The 22354-nt window shown below is 39.2% G+C and overlaps 1 protein-coding gene across 1 annotated transcript in view; it reads left to right on the forward strand.

The window, feature by feature from the left end:
- The window catches only part of MAGI2 (membrane associated guanylate kinase, WW and PDZ domain containing 2), an 880265-nt gene that overhangs the window by 748574 nt on the left and 109337 nt on the right, over positions 1-22354 (forward strand). Inside the window, exon 11 of the mRNA XM_025209602.1 lies at positions 17106-17147. Coding sequence (XP_025065387.1) covers positions 17106-17147 — 42 coding nt within the window. The remainder of the gene's footprint in view (positions 1-17105; positions 17148-22354) is intronic.

Below are 22354 nucleotides of genomic sequence, written 5' to 3' on the forward strand. Positions count from 1 at the left end.
TCTTTCCCTGCTCCTTGAAGTTATTGTTGATTGTACAGCCAAACAATAAACAATACATCCAAAAATTGCACTAAAGTTCTTGCTGATGCTTGTAAAGGGTACATATTTAATAACGGTTTGACATGTGCGTAGCTATGAATGCAGTGTGCATAGACCAAGGAGACCTGAGAGAGAAGTAGTTGGTGCTGTAGTTGAACAAAACTTGAATGGAGTTTTCAAACATCTCTCTCTCTCTTTTTCAGAGCTTCAGTGATAAAAAGCATTAAAAAAAGACTTGCTAAGGCTAAAATGTTATTCCCTAAAGTACTGTCTTTTGAGTATGACTATAAAGAGAAGTGAAGGAGAAAGGGGGAATACCCATAATTAGCAAGATGTTTTTCCCCATAATTCAGCATCTATGTTCAAAATATATTTGGCTTGATTTGCTGTTTTAAGGCAAGAAAAGTCCTTTGCAAATAATTGCTCCTCATATGAGTAGTTTCCATAATAAATGAAATATTTTAGTGAGCTCTGCACTTTCTGCTCAATGGAGGCAGAGCAGTCTCCTGGGGGAAAAAACTTTTTAGGAAGAACTGAAATGTGCAGACAATAAACTGACTGCTTGGTTATACTGAAAGAAAATGCTTTAAAATGAAACTTAGGAAATGCTTAAGTGTACACTATGAGGTCTGCTTTGATCTTGATATCTGGCATGAAGACTTCCATCTTTGCAAAGAGTCCTAGCTATTGGTAGAAACAAATTTATTTTCAGGAGTAAAAATGAGTCAAATATGATTATGAAGTCAAAAATAAGTAGAAAGACTGAGACAGGACATTTGTCCCAAAGGATTTCATTTTGTATCAAAAAAAGAGTCTTTTTATATATCAAAAGAACTAACAGTAAGATGCATGTTGGTCTCAGAGGTACCTAACTAAGGCTTAGGAAGAATTGAGGTGCCTATATTCAAACGAGCAGTCAAATTGCTTCTGCTTCAGCGGTCACAAATTCAGTAAGTGCCTCCACTTTGGAATGCAAAGGTCTCTAGTGGGTTGCTGCACTGTGGTAGCTCAGAAGCTATTCACCTTGAGTACCTGGTGCTAACTCCCACTTCTACTGTCATGTGAACCTGAATGGTGCTGAAGAAGCTCCTAAATCCCACCTGAATTCCCACACAGGCCCAATCCATTAGGCATGTACCAAGGATGCCTAACTTATATTAACAGCATTGAGTTCAGCACGGAGCTCAACAGCCACAGTGACTTTACTCAAAAACATGGCTGGAAGATGAAGTGATGGTGACCACCTTTTCCATAATAACCATATGTTTAGTGAAGTCACTTAAGCAACAGCCCAGGTCCATTTATATATTTTATATTAGAAGTCACTCATTAAAAAAACAGAAATAAGCTGGGAGCTGGAACTAGAATGAAGGTCTCCATTTCTTAGCTGAGTGCTTTCACCACTGTGCTATATAGGTGGTTCCTCTTGTTTAGTTCCCTTCTGCGCTCATGACGTTTTCAGTTACAGCGGCACAAAGGAGGCGTGCATAATGTTTCCACCTAAGCTGCTGTAGTGGTGACTAGGGCAATGTCCTGGGAAATGGGTTATACAGGTTTGAATTTAAAGAGAGCCTAAAATCCGGATCTCCCACTTCCTAGTTGAGTCTTCTAACCACTAGACAGTCATGCCAAAGGTGGGCAGCACTTCCAGAAGTTGACTAGAAGCAGGACTAGATGTTCTGGTTCTGGAATGAATGTACAATCTGAGACAAGTGAGCAATTTTCAAAGGGACAGGAATTTGCTTCCCCACATGCTTGTATTGGCTATCTGTCGGCACCTCCGGATGCTCTGATTTGCCCAAGCTCTCCCATTTCTCTGCAAAGGGATCCCAGGTACCTAATTTTCTCAATTTAGATCACTTTCCTGGGACCAGGCACTTAATTTTTAGTCATTGAAGTGTCTTAGGGTAGGCACCTAAGTGATTTAATCACCCCAAATGAATCCTGTGTATTTATGGGCATTTCTGACTATTGTTTAGTCATCATGTCACACCTTCCACTCAGGCAGTGATGCTGGCTTTCTGCGCTCAGTAAACATAAGCCGTGTAAGTGTTGTTCCTGCTAGTGAAAAGCTGACAGTCACTCCTGGAACATATTTAGCTAAACACATTGTTTTAACTGTTTGGGTGTATTTGAGATCTAAATAGCGGCAGTTGGAAATTACAGCTTTTTCTCAGGCAGACAGTGTCAAACAGAGGAACAGGAACAATGAAATATAGCTGGACGACAAGATGAGAAAATAATCATAATTTCCAAATTTCTGGACATATCTTGCTGTTCCAATATGACAGGAAGAAGACAATGGCCTCAAGAGTTTTAATTGTTTCTTTCTTGGCTCATGTCACCCTTCAAATGTTTTTATCTCAGCCTAAGTCATGTGCACATTCCCTATCCATTGACAATTTCTTGCTCCCCAAAAAGAACAACGTTAAATAATTCCTCTGAGTCAGATAGTGCCCCTGTTCTTCCTGTTGTTTTAGTTTTGTGGTTGCACAGGCCCAGCCTGTTAGTGAAGTGAGTTCATCAAGTAGATGATGGTTTCATCCACTTAATATTGTATTATGTGATGATGCTACTAATGTGAGAAACAGCATGCAGGGAAACTGTTAGAAGTCAAAGTTCCATTCAAAGTATGTATATGGTGGGGGAAGGGAGGAATTTCAAAATAATATATACCCAGCCTCTTACCAGATGCTTCTCTTCATTATACACTTACCCTTAAAATGTAAAAGAAAAGTTTAGTCACTTTTAAAGGAAAAATACCTTTTATTATTGCATAGCACAACCTGAGACTAAAAAGTTTTATCTTTCCAAAGCAATGGGCAGAAGCAAGTAATCCAAACAATCCTCACCTGGAACACAGTGAGAATAAAAAGGTCATGTTGCATTTTTCATATTACTATTAAGGTATATTTAGTATGTTATTTTAGCCTAATATATATACACATAAAAATACTGGACTGGAAAGGACTTCAAGAGATCATCTAATTCAATCATTTGCAGTGAAGCAAGCTCAAGTATGCCCAAACTACTCCTTACAGATTTTTGTCTAACCTAATCTTCAGAGCAGTGAAGGATACTCCATAATGTCCTTAAGTAGTATGTCCCAGTATTTTGCCATCTTAATAGTTAATTATTCCTAATTTTCAACCTAAACGTTGCTGCAACATAAGCTAATTTCTTGTTGTTCCTCCCTCAGTGGCTGTGGAGAACAAAGGCCCATTGTCCTTACATTACAGACTTTTAAAGCACCTCTACACATGCAGATAGAGGCACAGTGGGATATAATGTGTGATCCACACAATTGTGTCTCCTGCATGGCAGGAGACATGATTATGGGATTGTGCATTAGACCCCATCACACCTGATTGCTGGTGCAAGGGGAGCCTGACTTCTGAGGCTGCAAGCCCTGCAGCTGCTGCAACAGGGGCAAGATGGGGAATGAAGTCACCCCTGTAAGCCTTGTTGGCTGCAGGGCTTGCAGTGGGGTCAGCAGAAAGAGCACAGCTGCTGCTGCAAGCCCCCAGCTGATGAGGTACACAGTGGCAGGAGCATTTTCCCTGCTGTGAGCCCCACAGCCAACGATGCTGCCCCTGCTGCAAGCCTCACAACTGACAAGGCTCACAGCAGTGGTACCATTCCTGACATTGCCCTTACTGTGAGCTCCACCTCTTATGAGGCTTGCAGCACACACAGCATTTTCCCCTCTGCCAGCCCTGCAGCTGACAATGCTCACACCGGGGACAAAACCAGGAACGATGCCACCACTGAGAGCCTTGTCAGCTGTGGGGCTGGCAGCCAGTGATGCACCCCTGTGACTGGGAGCCCCTCAGTTGATGGAGCTCCCAGCCACAGGGGAGCACCTAGCCACATATTCAATTAGTGGCATGATTAGAGCAAGCTACAAAGTTATTACACTTTTTTTATGGAGTAACCTTGTAGCTTATTGCTTGTTTCATCATGCCATTAATTGGTTGAAAATGTGGGGGCGCATCCAGATGAGCTCGCACATGCCTATTGCAGTGTCCCAAATCCTTTTTGAGGCTGGAGAAGAGCAGGGGGCTAGAGACCAGCGGGGAGGTTGGGGGGCAAGCTGTAGCCCCTGGGGGGGCCTGGGACCCTTCAGGCAGGGTAATCCATATGCTGTTGGGGGGGCTTTGTCCTGTGGGGGGCAGGAGACCATTGGCGATGCATAGGGGGTGCACGCAGGTGCACGTCCACCCCCTGAGCATGGCGGTGCACCCCCTTAGTAAAGGAGTTGCCAACACTGTCAGCAGTGCCTGTGGGCGGTCGCAGCTTGCTACCACCCCCCCACCCCTGCCACCAGCGGCATCTGCAGACAGTTAGCGATCGCCACTGGCCACCACTGTCACTGCTGGTGGCTCCAGGCTCTAGCTCCCCCTGGCTGAAGATCTGGGAGGAGCCAGGTAGGGTTATTTTGCTCCAAGTGGCACAACTTGCTCCACAACAAAAAGCATGTCTGAGCACATGCGCTGAGGCAAAAAGCCCTGGCTCAAATTTGCACCGCTTCTATTTGAGCTGCTGCAAGCACACGTGCTTGCATGTGAGGATGCGCCCATAGTGGGTCACAGCTTAAGCCATGATTAACCGGTTAATCCCACCTTAAGTGTAACATGCAGAGGGGGCATTTAAGTATTAGAGGCCAGTTTTTATGTTCCATATCAGTCTTCTCTTTTTCAGATGAAACAAACCCGGTTCCTTAAGACTTCCCTCTTAGCTCATGTTTTCTAAACTTTGTATCATTCTTGTTGCTCCTCTTTCTTTCCAGTATGACTACTTTTGTCTTAACATGGGCTGCCAAAAACTGGATGTAGTACTCCAACTGGAGCTTCACCACTGCCAAACAGAGTGAAATAATTCTCTCTATTGCATTATATATGATGCACACCTTGCTGGGGTTATTTGACCCCAGCAGTCTTTCCTGCCCAGAGTAGGGGGGATAGACCCGATGATCTCACGTGGTCCCTTCCGGCCCTAACCTTCTGTGAATCTGTGAATCTATGATGGCTCTGTTAATACATCCCAGAATGAGATGCACTTTTTTTTCTTTCTTTCTTTCTTTTTTTTTTTGCAACAGCTTCACATTTTTCATTTTATATGCAGTTTAAGATCCACTACAGCTACCGGTTTCTTTTCTGTCATACATCTGGCTAAGCCAGTTAGTCCCCATTTTGTATTTTTGTATGTGACTTTTTCCTAAGTGTAGCATTTTGCACTTGCCTATTGAATTTTCCCACCTACACATTATACTTAAGGCATAATTAACCGGTTAATCACACCTTAAATGGTCACCTGGCCACACATTCAATCAATTAATGGCATGATAAAAGGAGGAATAAGCTACAAAGTTATTACACAAAATATGTCTAACAATTTGTAGCTGCTTCCTATCATGCCATTAATTGAATATGTAGCCAGAGACCCCTGTGGGACCCCATTTGAAATGTCCTTCTAGTTCCCATAGAGAAGGTTCCTTTTCTTTTCACTGCAGCATATTTTACTGGTCTAGGTTCATGACAGACCACTTGGCCTAATGTGATTTTTTTGTGTGTTATGTGCAAGATGGGCGGAATCATTTTTTTTTTTCAAATTGCTATACAAAAATTACTCTGCATGAACTATAAATATTCAATAAAACAGGAGACCTGGCAGCAAAGATTTGGAAATTATAGATGTGGAATGGTGACTTGCAATTGTGCTTTATTTCCAATAATTCTGTTTTAAAATGCATTTTTCTCACTGTGACCATTCAAAAATCACTGAAACATCCTGCAAAGAGCCCTGAGTCTCTTCTTCCTCTTCACTCTTTTGCTAGTTGGTCCCCACCTCTCTCTTTCTCAACATCCAAAGCCACAATTTCTCTTTCTCCCTGTCTCTTCTCCCCAGTAGGAGGTCCTTCCCAGAATGTGTTATAACAATTGCCTTTGTGAAGCTGGCATTCAAGATGAAAGAATACCACTGCAGTATAATTTCAAGCAGGATTGTTCATACAATAGTAGAGCCCCTAGAATTTTTCTTAACAACTTAAATATTTTACACTAATTTTCTTGAAGACATTCCCTCTCTCACACTCTGAACTTTAAAGTACAGGCATATATCAGACTCCTGTTCTAAATGTGTTCCTTCTATTGATAACAATAGAAGTTAAATATATGGGTCAGGAGCTCCATATGACTGAAGGAAATTATGCCTAACATGCAGCAGTTGATATTATAGCTTCAATGGGAGTCTCAACCTTTTTTTCTCGACAGAAGTTGAGTATTAGCCATCCCCTGAATTTTGCTCACTTTCTCACTATAGCAAAAGGATTTTGAAATGAAGGGAAAACATAACATTTGAAATAACAACAATCAGTGAAGGGTGGAGCCTAATTGGACACTTGGCATTATTTCCCAGTGTAAACCCAACATTCATTATTACCTAAATTCTGTCCTTCCTCCTTGATTTATTTTTATATTGAATGCTGATTGTTGTGATATATGATTTATGAGGTAAAGATTGAGCAGTCCTCTCCAGGGAGACATCAGTCAAACACTGATTTGTAAAGCTGTCAACAACCCACATAGTTTTTGTATACATTAATTACAACAAGACATCCATTTTTATTTTCTTCTTAAAAAAGAAAGATAAAATATTTCTTTCCAATTATTTGGATAACTAGATAATCCATTCATGCATTCTGCAGTTGGTGTGACTGCAGATGTGACACAAACATGCCACTAGGAAGAATGTGATAAACTAGCAATAGGAACTTATCGAAAGTAAAATATGGATACCTACTGTTCCAGCTTTAAGTGTCAGGCCAAAGTCGACTTTCTAAATCTCTGTTGTCATTTTGTCTTCTGATCAAGGTGCCAATAATATTCATGTTAATTATTAAAAATCCTTCAATTTTAGGCATGTACTGTAATCTCTTATGCCATCAAACAGTTTGACAAGTCTGGAGAAGAACCAAAAATTAAGTCATACAGTATCTGTATTCAGCTAATGCATTGTTGCCCTTAATAAATAAGAACCTCAGAACTTTTTCACACAGAGATTTATAAATAACTCTTTCTGAGAGTAGCAGTCAAGCATTTTTAATGCATATTCACATGCAATATTTCTTCTAAAGTATCACTACAGGTGCTCGCTTTTGGTTTGATTTAGAATACCAGCACGGGGGAACCATTGTCAGAAAGCATTATGCTGATATGTCATTTGAAGATTCCATTCATCAAGCATTTGGCTTCCTAAAAAGTGATGCATTTAAAGAACAAATAAAATCCAATTTAAAAAAAAAATCTGAATTCAGCACATTCCCAGGAGTGACAAGACATAACGGTCACAAGCTAGCAGAGGGTAGATTCAGACTAGACATCAGGAGGTGCTACTTCACTGTCAGGGCGGCTAGGATCTGGAACCAACTTCCAAGAGAAGTGGTGCTGGCTCCTACCCTGGGGGGCCTTTAAAAGGAGGCTGGATAAACACCTGGCCAGGGTCATTTGACCCCGTACTCTTTCCTGCCACGGCAGGGGGTCAAACTTGATGATCTGCTCAGGTCCCTTCCAATCCTACCAACTATGAAACTATGAAACATTGTCCCTTTGAGGTTCAATCTTTCAGTCCATAGGTAAGCAGACGACAAAACTTTGCATGTCTAAAACTTTTATAACTGAGATGTTATAAAGTGGATCTGCTTGAAAAAAAATTTGAAATATTTGACATTTTGATGAAAAAAAATTAAAGAGTTTTTGCAGAATTTGTACCCCTTTTTCAGCCCAAAATTTGTTTACATAGCTTTTTCCATATTTGATCTGTACAAAATGGATTTTGCTGATCTTTTTTTTTACATTGGCAAGATTTCAAATCCTTTTTTAAATTAACCTTTAAATTCCTTTCTTTAAGAAGGAGCTACAGTCTAATAAAGGGACTACACATCTGAGTCTAGGAGTCATAAAATTAATATTCAAAATATTATAGTCATAAAATTAATATGATCATTCATAATATTAATAGTCATAAAATTAATATTCTCATTTCTAATCTGCCACAGACTCCCTAAAAACTGTTTGGCAAGTCACTTTGCCTCTGTTCAGCCAATGCTCCTTCTGTACTAGACAGATAATAATGGTTTCCTACTTTTTTGATGTTCTTAAACGTGAATAATGAAAAATGCTATATAAATGTAAATTATTACTTGTTATACTCAAAATAGTCCTCCCTAAGTTGTGTATATTTATGTGGCTAAGTAATGCTGAAGCATTTCCTCAATACAACACAAGCTGTTTATTTCCATTTCTTTGCCATACCAAACTATAATCCCAAGAAGTCTTTAAATGTTGCAGAGACTAAAAATAATTAACCACCCTGGAATTAGAGAGAATTAATATTAAACAAGGAGGCTGATTTATGAGGCAGATATTAAATCATTCCTCTATTGTGCATCTTTGCAGAAAGTTCCTCAGCAGGGCAAAACATTTTTGTTGGTTATTTGAGCTGACAGTATAACCAAAAGCATTTTCAAATAGGATTATGAGAATATCAGCACCACAGTACTGAGGATGGAAAGTGATTTTGATTGTTAGATTTTCAAGTAGGTCTCAAAGGATTTAGGATAATATGAAATGTCAGTTTTACAACTGATGGAAGTATTAAGGATGCAACAATACCTTAACAATTCACACATAAAAAGTTATGCAAATAGATTTTCAACTACACTAGCTGATCAAGTGATAAGATGCATTTTATAAGTAAAGTTAATAATATAACTAAGGAAATGGAATTGTAAGCAATGAATCTGATTGTATGGTGTGCACATGAAACAGAATGAATGCATCTAGACAAATAGATCTTTCTTTGCAAGTTTGGAAGGAGCTTTTGGTAAGATTGTGCTCTATTATACTCAAAGGGAAAACTCCCATTGGCTTTAAGTGGCAGCAAGATGTGAGCTCTTGGTCTATGTCTTAATGTTTGACTAAGTATGTATGCCGCACCCATCACAATAAGATCCAGGCATTACTGCAATATACATATATTTAAAAGATATGATTACGGCTGCTTTGCACCAAACCAACAAGATATGAACGACTCCCAATGTCTCTGAAAGGAATTTTTTCATGTCATGTTAAACAAGAACTGGGCACTTGATATTGAATCTTGGGGGGAAATCTGAGGTTAAACCAATGAGAAATTTGCTATTGATTTCACTGGGGCTTAGATGTGTAAAGTATGGAAGCAGATCTCAACCTCATCCATTACTGTAACCAACCTTTTAGTTCTGAATCTTACCGTGCTGGCAGCAAGCAAACATCAGGTTGGCTTAGAATTCCTATAATATAGGAGAATTCAGGTAAATAGCCTGCCTTCTTCACAGCACCCAGCAGTGCTGAGCTTTCCTACACCACAGCTGCTGGACTGTCCTTTAGAGACTATTGGAGTCTACAGACCTTGTTACATGGTAATTTTGGGCAGCTCCTGGAGCTTTTAACACCTGGATTGTCCACACATTAATACCTTTAAGTGGTTTTAAGCGTGCATAATGCAGCTCAAAGTTACGCCACGGTAGGGCAGGATTATCTCTACCTGGGTCCTGTTCCATTAAGGTGTGGCCACTCCTTGCAGATGCACCACCCAAGTTGAAGCTCTCCAGTATCCCAGGATTTCTCACACCCGCTCCCTTGGAGCAGGGATAGAAGCTAGGGGTGTGCGAAGCGGCCCTATTCAATTCAGATTCGGCCTGAATCAGGGACAGTGATTCAATTCGTTGATTCGGATCACTGTCCCTGATTCGATTTGTCCAAATCCGAAGATTCAATGCTGATTCAGAGAATCAGTGATTCGGACGTAAACACAGCTTTAAATGTTTTTTCTGTGTAGCTTGAGGTAGCAGGCACGGCTCATGATCACTGCGATGCTGGGGTACATGGAGCGTCCCACAGAAATCCATTTGCCCTATAACTTTTATTTCCTTCTTTTTCGTAGTTCATATCCAAAATAAAAAGGGAAAATGGGAAGAGGAAGTCAAAGTCATCTAAGGAGGAGCTTTGCTTAAAACCTTCGGAGCGGAGAGCTTTGCTTAAAATCTAGGAGTGGAGAGCCTCCAGCTAATTACTTTCTTAAGTGCTCTTCAGCTAAATTGCCTTTAGTCAACCTCTCTCTGACCAGGGTTCTGATGTTGGCTTTGTGTTGTGGTCTGCTTCCCTGCAATGCTGCTTCCACACCACAGTCTTATTGGAGACCACAAAGAAGAGAATTTGAACCTGATAAGCTCATGTCTAGCACTGCTCTTCCTTCACCCAGCAGGCTCTGTGAAAGGCCAAAGGCATGTGAAATAATCCTGACACCCTGTCAGAAAAATGTTATAAGATATTTGCAGTTAGGCTTTTTCCCACCAGAACTCCAATGGTTAGATTGATCCTGGCATCTTTATCTCTTGCTTAGAGCCCCTCCCCCTGATCAATTCATGAGAGGAGATTTCCATCGTGTTCGCTTTGATTAGTGTTTGTCTTAGCTTACTCCAAAAGTACTAGCTTGCAGGGTGGTTATGTCCTCATCCTATCAGCCATACTATCCCACTGGAGTAGCTCATGGGATAATAAAGAGCTACTGTTGTGGATCCTGCAGCAAGAACTTCTTCAGTACCATAGACTTTCTGGCAGTTCTTCCTTTCCATACATTGTATAGCATTTCAATGCCTCTTGAGTGCCGTATTCTGGCATCAAATACTCTGCACACTGGTCTCTCCACTTCATTCTCTTTATAACAGAATGATATTTATCTATATTCTTACCTTACTAATATCAGTACAACTGCCATCATTCTTGTGCCTTCACTATTGCCATCCTATTGTTTTCTATGCTAAAGGTATTTGGGGCACTGTTAGTCCTCTTTCCCCATTTTCATATCTTACATCAATAGGAGTACTTTCCCTTTTTACTACCCCCTATTCCACCATGATCAAAACCTGCAGATCTTCAAACTCTAGAAGATAACGTAAGAGTAAGTCTGGAGTTATGTCTATTATAATCTTACTTATAAAGCACTGATCATTATACTAAATCTTTAATTCATCGGGATCCACTCCACTTTTTCCTTTTTCTCACCAGAAGCATTTTGGCAACTGAATCTCCTGAACTGCTCAGCGAATGCTTATGTTTTCAGAGCCCCTTATAAGCAGTGTACAACATGTTACACATGCTAGGTAAATCTTCAGACTCTCGGACCTTCTCACTAGCACTAGAAATTTTGAAGAAAGTCTGTTCACGTCAGTGTTCTTCATCTTGTTTTTTGCGTATAGGGATGATATTTATTTATACAATCCTAATTTTTCCAGGATTATCTTGCCAATAGAAATTTTCCCTATTCTGCAGAGCCCTGGAGTGTCCCCAAAACTGTTCCATTTACCTGGCAGAAATAAGTTCCTTTCTCTCTGTCATCCTGCCCAGATGAGTAGCCAGCAAGGTGACCAGGCCACCTTCATAAATTCCAGTTGTGTTTTCAGATGTTTTTGCCTAATTAGCAGTATTGGAACCTTGCCTTGATCTTGAAACTTCAATCATCAGCAAAGATTATTGTGTTTTCATTTGAACAGAAGATTTATTGACCATTTGAGCCATTTGCACTTTGGCTAAAAAGATATGAGAGATGCTCTAGGACCTCTTCTCTAGTCTCAGCTGTTTGAATAGGATGATTTACCTCCAAATTAACTTAAATGTAAAGGTGCTGCTTTCAGGGATTCTTTGGAGGTTTTTCCCCATTTTCAATAAGCCACATCTTGAGGCATTTAGGCAGTACAAAAATGCTTATCTCTTTCTGTGTTTATGCTGAAGTGCACAGAAGGGCTTTAAAGAAAGTGGAGTGCATGGATAAGAGGTTTGGTCTGTTCCTTCCATTTTTCTCCTAAAACATTTCAACTACATTTAAAGCTAAAAATGGGAATTTGCTAAACATTTTCAGGGCAGCCTCTTCTGTACTTTTACCTATCAGGTGGATCTCAAAACATTCTTACAAATAATCTTCCCATAAACAAATAAAAGAGAATCACAATTTTTATTAGCAGTCATTAGGGAGGCTGATGAATACAAGAGTCCCCCATGAGACAAGAGAGTACAACAGGTTATTTACACAATAAATATTAATATTGTACTTGGAGCATTGCATATGAAATAAGCTTTGTTTAACAGCACGAATAGTGGGAGCACTCAACAAATGCTTATTCCTAAAGAAAAAGAGTGAGCATAGGTTCATTCTTTTAGTCAAAAAGAAAGAAAATATTGTGGCTGGCCCATGACCTACCTCTGAATTTACAGACATCTGGGGAGCTCTCATTTCACATGACATTGTTTAGAAAAAAGACTTCACAACATATTGGCAATATCCAGTGCTCCTTCTGTGAACAGATGGATCGCAAATATGTGGGATGTTCTGGCTCTAGAAATGATGACAAACTATAAGGAGACCACGATTAACTCATCAATAAATCTTTAAGGTAGCATTTACTTGATATGAAGAAAGGGATCTGATCCTGAATAAACCAAGAACCATTTTTTATCTTATTTATCTTGTTATTTGGAAGATGGGGGGACCTAGATGTATTTTCAGTGATTGCTATAAGTGTCTCAGCTTGCCCCTTTCTGCTTTTATATATTTATCGATATGTCTGCATTGACAGACACCATAAAGAGAAGAGATTAAAAGCCCCACAATAAAAAAATCCCTTCTGTCACTTACTTAAGTCCAATTATTATAAAGCCTTTTCCCCCCTCATTGCTCTATTAGTTTAATGCAAAAAATGGAGAAAGGGGAGACACGCAATAAATCCACGCCATTAAATCTTGTATTCTTTTCCAGGCTGCACCCAGCTTCCCCCTCAGTGTCAGGGAGATTTTCTTTTCTTAGAGCGTGAGCTCTTTCTACCATGTGTCTTCTATATTTGTAACTGCCTACTTCTGTGCTATACTTACTTGACTGTCGCAGAAATGGCTATCACTAAAGAACTAGAAATGAGACAGTCTGGTCTCATTATACTGGCTTTTACTAGCAGCCCTGTTTCCTGACTTCCTAGTAGCTGAAGGGATGAATCTTAATGTAAGAAATCAATACTTAATGAGGGGATGCTAAACAGAATGTAATGAAATTAAAAGGAAGGTTAAAACTGCTACATGCACACCTTCTCCTTTATCTAAAATTGTTGTTTATAAAAGGATATTTCTCAGCTCTTTAGTGTATATTGGGAGGCAAAGTCTCTGAATATTTTTTGTAAAATGAACATCTCCAGCAAAGTTTAGCAAAACTAGGCCAGGGGAAACAGGGCTTCTGCCCTAGGCACTGACTATGAGGGGGAACCTGAATCATCCCCCCGGCCCCCAGAAGTTTTTGTAATAGCAGGGGAAGTCCTGTGCATCCCCTTCCCAGCTGTAGGTGCCAAGCAAAGGAGCGCCACACCAAGCAGAGTCAGTGGAGTCGGGCTCCCCTTCTGGAGAGCATTTTCCAGAGCGAACACAACCCTGTACCCATGATGTACGCAAGTGGGAAGGAGAGAGCAAAGAGGACAGCAGGGTCAGCTCCCAGGGAGCCCAGCCATCCCCTGCCACCACCACAGGGGAACTGACACTGTTGTGGCAGCAGTAGCCCAGGAAAGTAAACCTCCTCTTCCCCATGTTCCCCACTGCACCAGTCTACAGGCATCACAATCCTCCCATGCCCAATGCCCGCTCCTTGCCTCGGGCACTCAGTGAGCTCACTACACCTCTGAATTTTGGATTGCTGCCATATACAGAATTAGCACATATCTGCTTGGCTGAGGACAAGTCCAAATCCATCTTATAATCTTATATTCCATGGACACATCCTAGAGAGAGAGGCAGTTATGTTACAACCTCAGTTAGTACATCCATCAACTACTTCTGTGATTTTTGTGACAGATTTCATTATATTTTAGAGAAGGGTGGAAGGAAAATAGAGAGGAGAAAAAGCAAGATCTCCAGGTTATATCTGCCCCTTCACTTAGAATCTGTTTTTCTCGAAGGCTTTGTCGACTGCCTGAGCATACGTCTGTGTGAGTGTCGAACAGCAATTTACATCTCTGCACCTGATAACGGGTGGTTACTGATTACTCTTGAGGGGTCATTCTCAGAGACCTTCCCTTATATGTCTCCTGCTAGTTGTTGGTATGATACATAATATGCAAGCCAAGCTCCAAGTCCCCACCATCCTAAAGGTGGTATTTTCATTGAAATAAAAAGTTGCACTATTACTATCGCATATCCTGTGCGATATGTAGGGATGAGACTGTTTCTAAAGAAACATTACTCTGGCATGGCCAGAGAAAGCAATTCTCTTTTCAGTGAGCATAGGCTAAAGCAATTTCCCTTTAGTACTGCAACAGTACTCAAGGAATAATAATAAAAAACCTGTTTTTCAGATCTGTGAGGGTATAAAATAGATTAAATAAAAAATTGTTGTTGAACTGTTGATTTAAAACAAAAAGTTATTAAGGACAAAATGGAAAAATATGTAGTGTTTTGTAGGAAAACAAAGAAAATGAAATTACTCAGGAACAAATGCCATATCAGACTGAATGAGATTGTCTGTGAACAATTCATGGAAAAAGGAAAAATTCATGAAAGAAGGAAATCCAAAGAAACTGTTCAGAGCTTAGCGTCCTCTCTTGAACGTAGGCACCAGCAGGCATACTTTGAAAGGAGAAGCCAATATTATAAAAAAGAATTTATATATAGAATAACTTATTGGTAAGAGCACTCACCTATGAAATGGAAAACCTGGGTTTTAGGCTGTCCTCAGGTGGGCCTCCATGGATTTCAGTTTTAGACTCTGGCATATAAAATCTGCACATAAAATCTTTGGCGCACAAAGTCATTTTCGGCGCTCAGTTTTTTCCTGCAAAATAGTTTGATTGGACCAAAGGACAATTAACAAAATGGAAGAACCTCAAACTTTTATATAATTATAGTGGCATTAATATAATTCAGTAATTCCATCTTTTTTCCAGAATGGTGCACAAGGCCAATACAGAATAGTACTAGAAAGATTGACAAGTACTAACAAGAAACACAAAATGACCCAAATTAAGAATCCCTTGAGAGAGTAAGTCTAGGTAGATGACCATTTAAAAAAGCTCAGATACCTCCAAGCATAAAATCTTATAGGGACTATCAAGTGAAATTGTTTTTTGTGCATTAAAATCATACTCTCTTTTTTAAATTCCATTAAAATCCAGAAAAAGCTTTAAGTAGAGGAGAACATTTCTCTCAGTGTGCAGTGGAGCAGCATCTTTTTCAAAGGTTCCTACTTCCAGTATTTCTTCCAATAGTATAATTTACATTTAGATAGCACTTTTCATCTTGAAAAATCCCAGATCACTTTACAAACTACAGAGTATATTAAGGAATTGCTTCATTTGCCACTGAAGTACATTTGGATTGCAGCCCCCCCTCTAATGTGTACTTTACACAACTCTTCAGACAGCAGGAGAATAAGGATATCTTCTCCAACTTACACCAGAGTCCAGTCCAGCCCTTTCCAAACACCAAAAGGCATTTTAGGACAGCAGAATATAAATTACCTACATTTGGCTGAGACAATGGGGTTATTTTTCCTACTTCTATAAAAATATATCATACGTTCTCAAATGACTTCAGTTCTCCCTCCACTGGAAAAGATTTTGATCCTGGAATATTTATTCAATATTGACTAAAGGGGGAAGTTTTCAACTGTTGATGCGTAATTTCAGGATAAGAGTGGCAGAAAAGTATGCCTGCTTTCTCTTAGTCACCTCTTCCTAAAATCTCCAGTCTGCTTAGGTAAAACAGTGGTAGTTAAAACCTTTCATAGTTCATGCTGGAGGAGGCCCAAACACCCCTTGAAGATAGATTATATAGCACTCCTAGGAAAACAAACAACACTGAAACCAGGGTAAGGGATTACGCTTTTTTAGGCATTACTCCAAAGTGTTCAAAAGTGTGTTGAGTATATATTTTTGAAAAGACTTGTAGCTAAGAAACCAGGTTGTTTGCTCCAGTGGTTTCTGTCCCGCTGTATTTAAAAAATATTATTTTTTTAACCTCAATTTTTATTCTATATTTTTAAAATACACACTATAGACCATATCTGCATCAAGGAGACCAGTTCATCTGGTGGTGTGAACTCTCAGATACTTCTGTGCTGAGATCCTTCAGACTCAGGAATGTAACAGTCCTATAGTCCTACTACAGATACTGATATGATACATGCCAGACTTCAGTGGCAAACATGTCTAATCAGCGCTTTCTCAATTGTACCACACTTTTCATTTCAATTAAAAGTGTGTTGATAAGGATCTATGATCATCTGCAAGCAATTTGGAAAGTTAACAATGGCCAATTGCTCCAAAAGTTTGGGAACCACTCTGAGATATCAAGTTTCACTTATAGCATCAAAAGCAAGCCATTTATGGAATGAATAGCTTGACCATGATTTACGGTATGTGATTTACTCAGCCATTCTTTGCCAGTCACTAGGATCCTGGTCTGTTGCATAATCATTAAGTACACACCATAAGGTGCAAGTTCACAGTTAAAGCAGTTTGTAATGCACAAAAGAGCCGTAAAAGAGGATTCAGCTCCAGGGTCACCTGTTAGTATTTGCAATATACATTTCTTTCTCATGTTTCTGCTCCTATTGGTGATGTTAGGAGAATCAACTTCAGTGAGTCCTTTAGTTTCAGCTGTTGAAGTTTCTATTCATGTTTAATGTTGTATATGAAAAATATAGCCATTTCTACTAACTTGTACAATTTTTATTAACATTTACAATTTCAGTTACATTGAAGTAATTCTACCAGTTTACTATCCGTTGCACTTTACAAAGGAAATTGAGAGGTCTGTGAATATGTATGGCTAGCTAGAATATGTATGTTGATGAGCTAGAAATTGAGGGAAAACATAGCTAATAACAATTATCAATTGCACTTTAGTAATTCAGACCACCATAAAGAAGATGGTGCTGCATCTTTAAAATACCTTGAGAAATGTATTTCATCTTTAATTCCCCATTTTCCTATTCAGAGCAAGTGCCGCCCAGGACTGGTTTTCGAATGGATTCCTCTGGCAAGTATTCTTCAGCCTTCATTGTTCTGTAAAATAATTGTCCTCCATTTCATGTTTAAGTAACTCTTCCTCCTTTAATCATTGCTCCAGGTTATGGCCAATTGCAAATGTCCAGTCACCGTTCTGTATAGTACAGCTTTTCAGTTTGCTACTTAGTTATAGGCTAGACACTGTTACACACTAAATCTCTTGCTCCTGTAGATTTTCATAGCTTTTGATTAACAGAGTTTGATATTATTTGTGCTGGTCACCTAGTGTAGTAACATAAATAATATTCCTTTATCTAAGTTTAAACAGATCCTGTTCCGCCCAGAAGACATTTAAATGGCACTCTTTGTGTCTTTTAAGCATCAGAGTCACTAACTGCAGTTCTAACCCACTTCATTCAGCAGCTACAAAACCACTAAGCTGACTAAATATGCACTTCTTGACCTGAAACAATTGCTAGGCTACTGGACTTGGCCCACTGCACATTCCCAGAAGCGTACCTAAATGTCTACTTCCATCTAAGTCCTGTTGCATCCCATACTAATCACATTTCTGATCATGGGACAAAGGAATATCACAAAGAACAGCTGGCTTATGATAAGGTTATGCATGCATCACCTCAGTGAGGATGATGAGGTTGCATCCACTTCATGCCAATTTTAAAGGCTAGAGCTAAGGGGATTTACCAAGATATTTGGAGTTCTGGGTTCTATGTCCAATTCAGCCTGACAGCATTTGAATTTACCTCTCCCACTTACCAAAATATGCCCTTCTCCCAAAAGGAGGGCAAAGAGGAGCCTGGGGTGGGCAGTCTCCTGGAAGGGAAGGACTGAACTTGAATTCTGCTCCCAATGCTGTTCATACATTTTGGATTAAATAAAAATGGAACAAAATACATAAACAGCATTAGGAGCTTGGAGCAGAATGCAGAGCTGCCTTCTTGTCAGAGAAATGTCTAGCTCACAAGGTTCTAGTGTCGGGCTCACTCTTACTTGCTTCCCGGCTTTTCATGACTTTCACAACTTTTATATTCCTTCAACAGAAGAAATGCCCTGCATAGCCTATAGTCTAGGGCAGGAGTAGGCAAAGTATGCTAGAGCATTTTACTTGGCACACATGCCTCGGGGCAGACAGCAGGGAAGGGACTGCAGCTACACTGCCACAACAAGGATCGGGCCCCTCCCGGCTCTCCCACCATCCGCCCCGTCACACCAACATCTTACAGGTCAAGGTTGTGGGTGTTTTTTTGCACTCTGCCCAAAAACATTGCTGACCCCTACCTAGTGGTTCAGGCACTTTCTGAAAAGTGGGAGATGTGAGTTCAAAACTGCTCTGGCTGAGGAGGGGCTAAAACCCAAGTCTCCCACTTCCTGGATGCATGCCCTAACCACTAGGCAAATAGAGAAAAGTGGGATGTCTCTTCTCCCTTTTAATTTACATTGAAGTCTATGATGCTATTTGTCAGTGAAACTTAATGGTTCAGGTAAACACCGGTTCTCAGACTGGACTGGAGCTCAAAAAGGCATTACCCTCTTAACAAGTTAGAGCCCCTCCTGACAGAAGCAGTGTCCCACTGAAAGAAAGGGAGAGCCATGTGCCCTTCTGGGCAGAACAGGATCATCTCTACAGTCATACGAAGCTTCCCATCCCCTGAATGAACTATGCATGTCCATAGGAAGGAATAGCCACTATGGACACACAAGACTTCACTCTTGTGTGAGTGGCAGAATAGGATTATACTCCTGAGTTCAGACTTGTACTTTCTGGGCTAGCAACACTAAAGAGATGGAATAGGATCTGGTCCTAACTGAATATATTTGCAGGTAATGCAAAGTCGACTTTACCGTGGCAGAAAGAAAGGGTTACACAGATGCAAAGGTTTCTTTCATCCCTAAACATTTCTCTTTCTCTAAAATAAATAAATAAATATCAGAACTTTCTCAGCATTTTTAACCAGCATCCATTTTTTTTAAATGTCAAGATTTTAGAAAGAATTGGTTCAATTTCCTGAAGTCTCATGTTGTTAAAGTAAATGCTGCTTACACATGTAAGTTACTTAACTTGTGTGCTTAAATAATTGCAGAAATAGGGATTTAGGTTGTTTTCCCACACCTTTTGGGGCTTAGAGATTGATTACACATTTCCCTTTATATAGACATTTGAATTAACTCCAGAGGATACAGATTTCCTTTTTAGCTCTGCTATTTTCTGTACTGCAGCCCCTATTTACTAGGTTCTTCCTTTGCATATGTAGAAAAAAACAAAATTGATTGCATTTTAGAAAAAAATCCACTAATGTCAGATGATTTGGTTCATAACTGGTTTTCAATCTTTTTCTATTTTTCAAGAACACCTGAAACTCTACAATAAATGTGTTGCACATTTACATTAACCATGATTCATAAGAATAATTTGTAAGTTCCTGACTTGTCCTCTAACTGTCATGTAGACCTTTTTTCTGTTATCTTCAGATCGATCATGTTTACTCATACCAGGAGAACTTAATAAACACTGTAAAACTGCAGACTTCTTAATGATAATACTACGTGTTCCTGTTTTAACTAAGAGGTAGAAGAGATTTAAGAAAAAACCTGAAGGCAGTTTTTACAGCATCATCCCATGTAGAAAGTTAACCCAGTTACATGGTTAATTTAAAATTCTTTCTTTGCATTGTAGGAATTGAATCATCCATAAAAGAACCAATCATTTTCTGTAACAGCGTCTCTTCTAGTCTCATGCCTTAAAAAAATGTGTACACGTTTATCAATCTGAAATGCACCTCAGGATTTGAATGAATACAATACCAAAAAATAAACTGAAAGATCATAATCACCTTCGCATGTATGAGATCTCTCTGATCACTAACAATACACCGAAGTGCAATATTTGTATTATAAAACACACTTCCATTTCATAAGGAACCACCAGTCAGAATGTCCCATTTTTCTGTAGCAGCTTTACTGTGTTGTGATGAGATCGTTGTTTGTCTTATTTAATTCTCATAATCACAGGGACAGTTTAAGAAGTTGGCAACTGGTTAATTTTGTTTTTTTCTGGCTAAATATTCTATTAAAAAGTTTACTCCCACTGAAACTTTATAACATACTACCAACAGTTAGTTGCAGTAAAGTAAGGGTGTATAAGACACATTCTCATTCCCCTGTTCAGGCTACCCATATCAATTCATGCACAGAGAAAAATTGCAATGAAGCAGCTACTCAGAGTTCCACATAAAGGGAGAGAAAGGAATGCATCACCTAACTAAAACAAGTTGGCTTTGAGCAAAATGTTGCTTCAGGAAGCAAGCTGTCATAATTCAGTCTCTGCCTTGCTCCTGTAGCAAAGAACTACCCATTTTTACTTATTTGTGGTAGATTGCAAGGTGTTAACCTAGTTTACTAAATTGCATTTTCTATAATGAATATATACTTATATTCAGGGTTTAGTAGACCTTAGGGCATAATAGTATTACTTTATTCTAAGTAAATAAATTTTGTCTTTGACTATGAAAAGAAATTACTATCTGCACCAGGGAAAATGCCAAAATTTGGCATAAGTAACAATCCCTCACAGAAAAACCCATACTCAAAGCGTGAATCTTAAGAGCAGGCACTGAAGTTATACCAAAGAGGGAAGATGGGCAGAAAATCAACACAGCAAAATATTGAAAGGACTGGGATATCAAAATACAAGGTTGATAAGAAGAATTTCTCAAATCTACCAAATCAGGATTGCTACAGTAATCTGATATTTCTTTTTGGTTAAAAAAAACCAAACTGATATTTCTAAACAAGGGAAATGTTGTAGATCTATTATGCCTAGACTTCAGTTAAGCATTTGATAAATGTCACATGGGAAATTATTAGTTAATTTGGAGACAGTGGGGATCAGTAGACAGTTAAGCCCTGCTCTTTCCATAAGTATGAACTCATGCAGATACAGGGATCCTTATGTGTCCTTCAATCAAAAGACTGACTCCTTAGGGATCTGATATACTAAGACTGTTAACATCTCTCATTGACTTCAAGGATTAGGATCAGACCCACAATGGACCATGATGCCAACTGTTTTCATACATTGTTGAAGCTCTTTCTTCTCATTTGCAACAAGTGTCCCTCTTAATATTTCTTGGAACAGTCTCTGTCTCCCAAAAATATCCCAATGAACTATTCCAACAGTGTAGAGGGCCCTTTAATATGCCCTAATGGTCTGGTGAGAATTTATCCAGCACAGTTGTACTATAGCACCAACATTTGTAACCTCATATGCCCCTTGAGAGCTCTGGTTTGGGGGAAGATGAGTGCATTGGGGCAAGGCTAAGGCCTGCTCCATGTGATGCTATGAAGATTTGGAGTGGTGCCATAGTCCAAACAGAGCCCATTATGGAAACCTGTAACTATTAGTACCCAGGAATCTTCAGATCAACTATCTTTAACCTACTTCACCTAAAGCTCCACTTCCTGAAGGCACAATATAGAATTTGACAAGTTACAATTTGTGGGGGGAAATAAAGTTAGAGTGCAAAACCACTTTTGACCAATAAAGAACTCAAACAGTATGAATCTGGAAGTCCATGATGTAACAGGCTTGAAAATGCTGAAAAGCATTATCCCAACTTATGGACTATAATGAAATGTGTTCAGGAGACCCCTGTTTTAGGTAAGCGTCACACTTTATTTCCAATATATTGACTAGATGACCATCTTTGTTAAAGCAGCCGATTTTAGTCAGTCCCTTGAGTGCTCACTATTTTACTGTATTTTCTTTAAAATGATGAGTGCATGAAAGCCTGAAACTCTAAATTAGTATTTTTTTTTACCCAGTACATTACTAACTTTAAAATAAGCTATTTCTCTAAGAGTTTAATTTAAAAAATGCAAAGTGTTCTTCAGCTAGAAGCTTGTATGACAAGTTCTAGCACAGAACATATTTTTATAGCCAAGTTATAGTCATCTGAAAGCAGAATTTTAATGATTTATAAAGCCATTGAGACTTTAATTGAAACAACATAGAAGTGTTTAAGTTAATGTTTTTCTTAGCTTTCCATTTAAACCCCAAAATTTTAGGGTTTTGACAGCTTTCCTTGAAATTCTTTATTCAATGTATTATTGAATAAAGAATGAAATTCTTTATTAAATATATCAAACACTCTACTATTTTATATCCATGCATAGGACAAAATATTATTTTTCTGTAAGGGTTATTTAACTATTGGCTTG

The sequence above is a fragment of the Alligator sinensis genome, unplaced genomic scaffold (assembly GCF_000455745.1).
Source record: "Alligator sinensis unplaced genomic scaffold, ASM45574v1 scaffold670_1, whole genome shotgun sequence".
In the NCBI taxonomy this organism is placed as follows: Eukaryota; Metazoa; Chordata; order Crocodylia; family Alligatoridae; genus Alligator; species Alligator sinensis.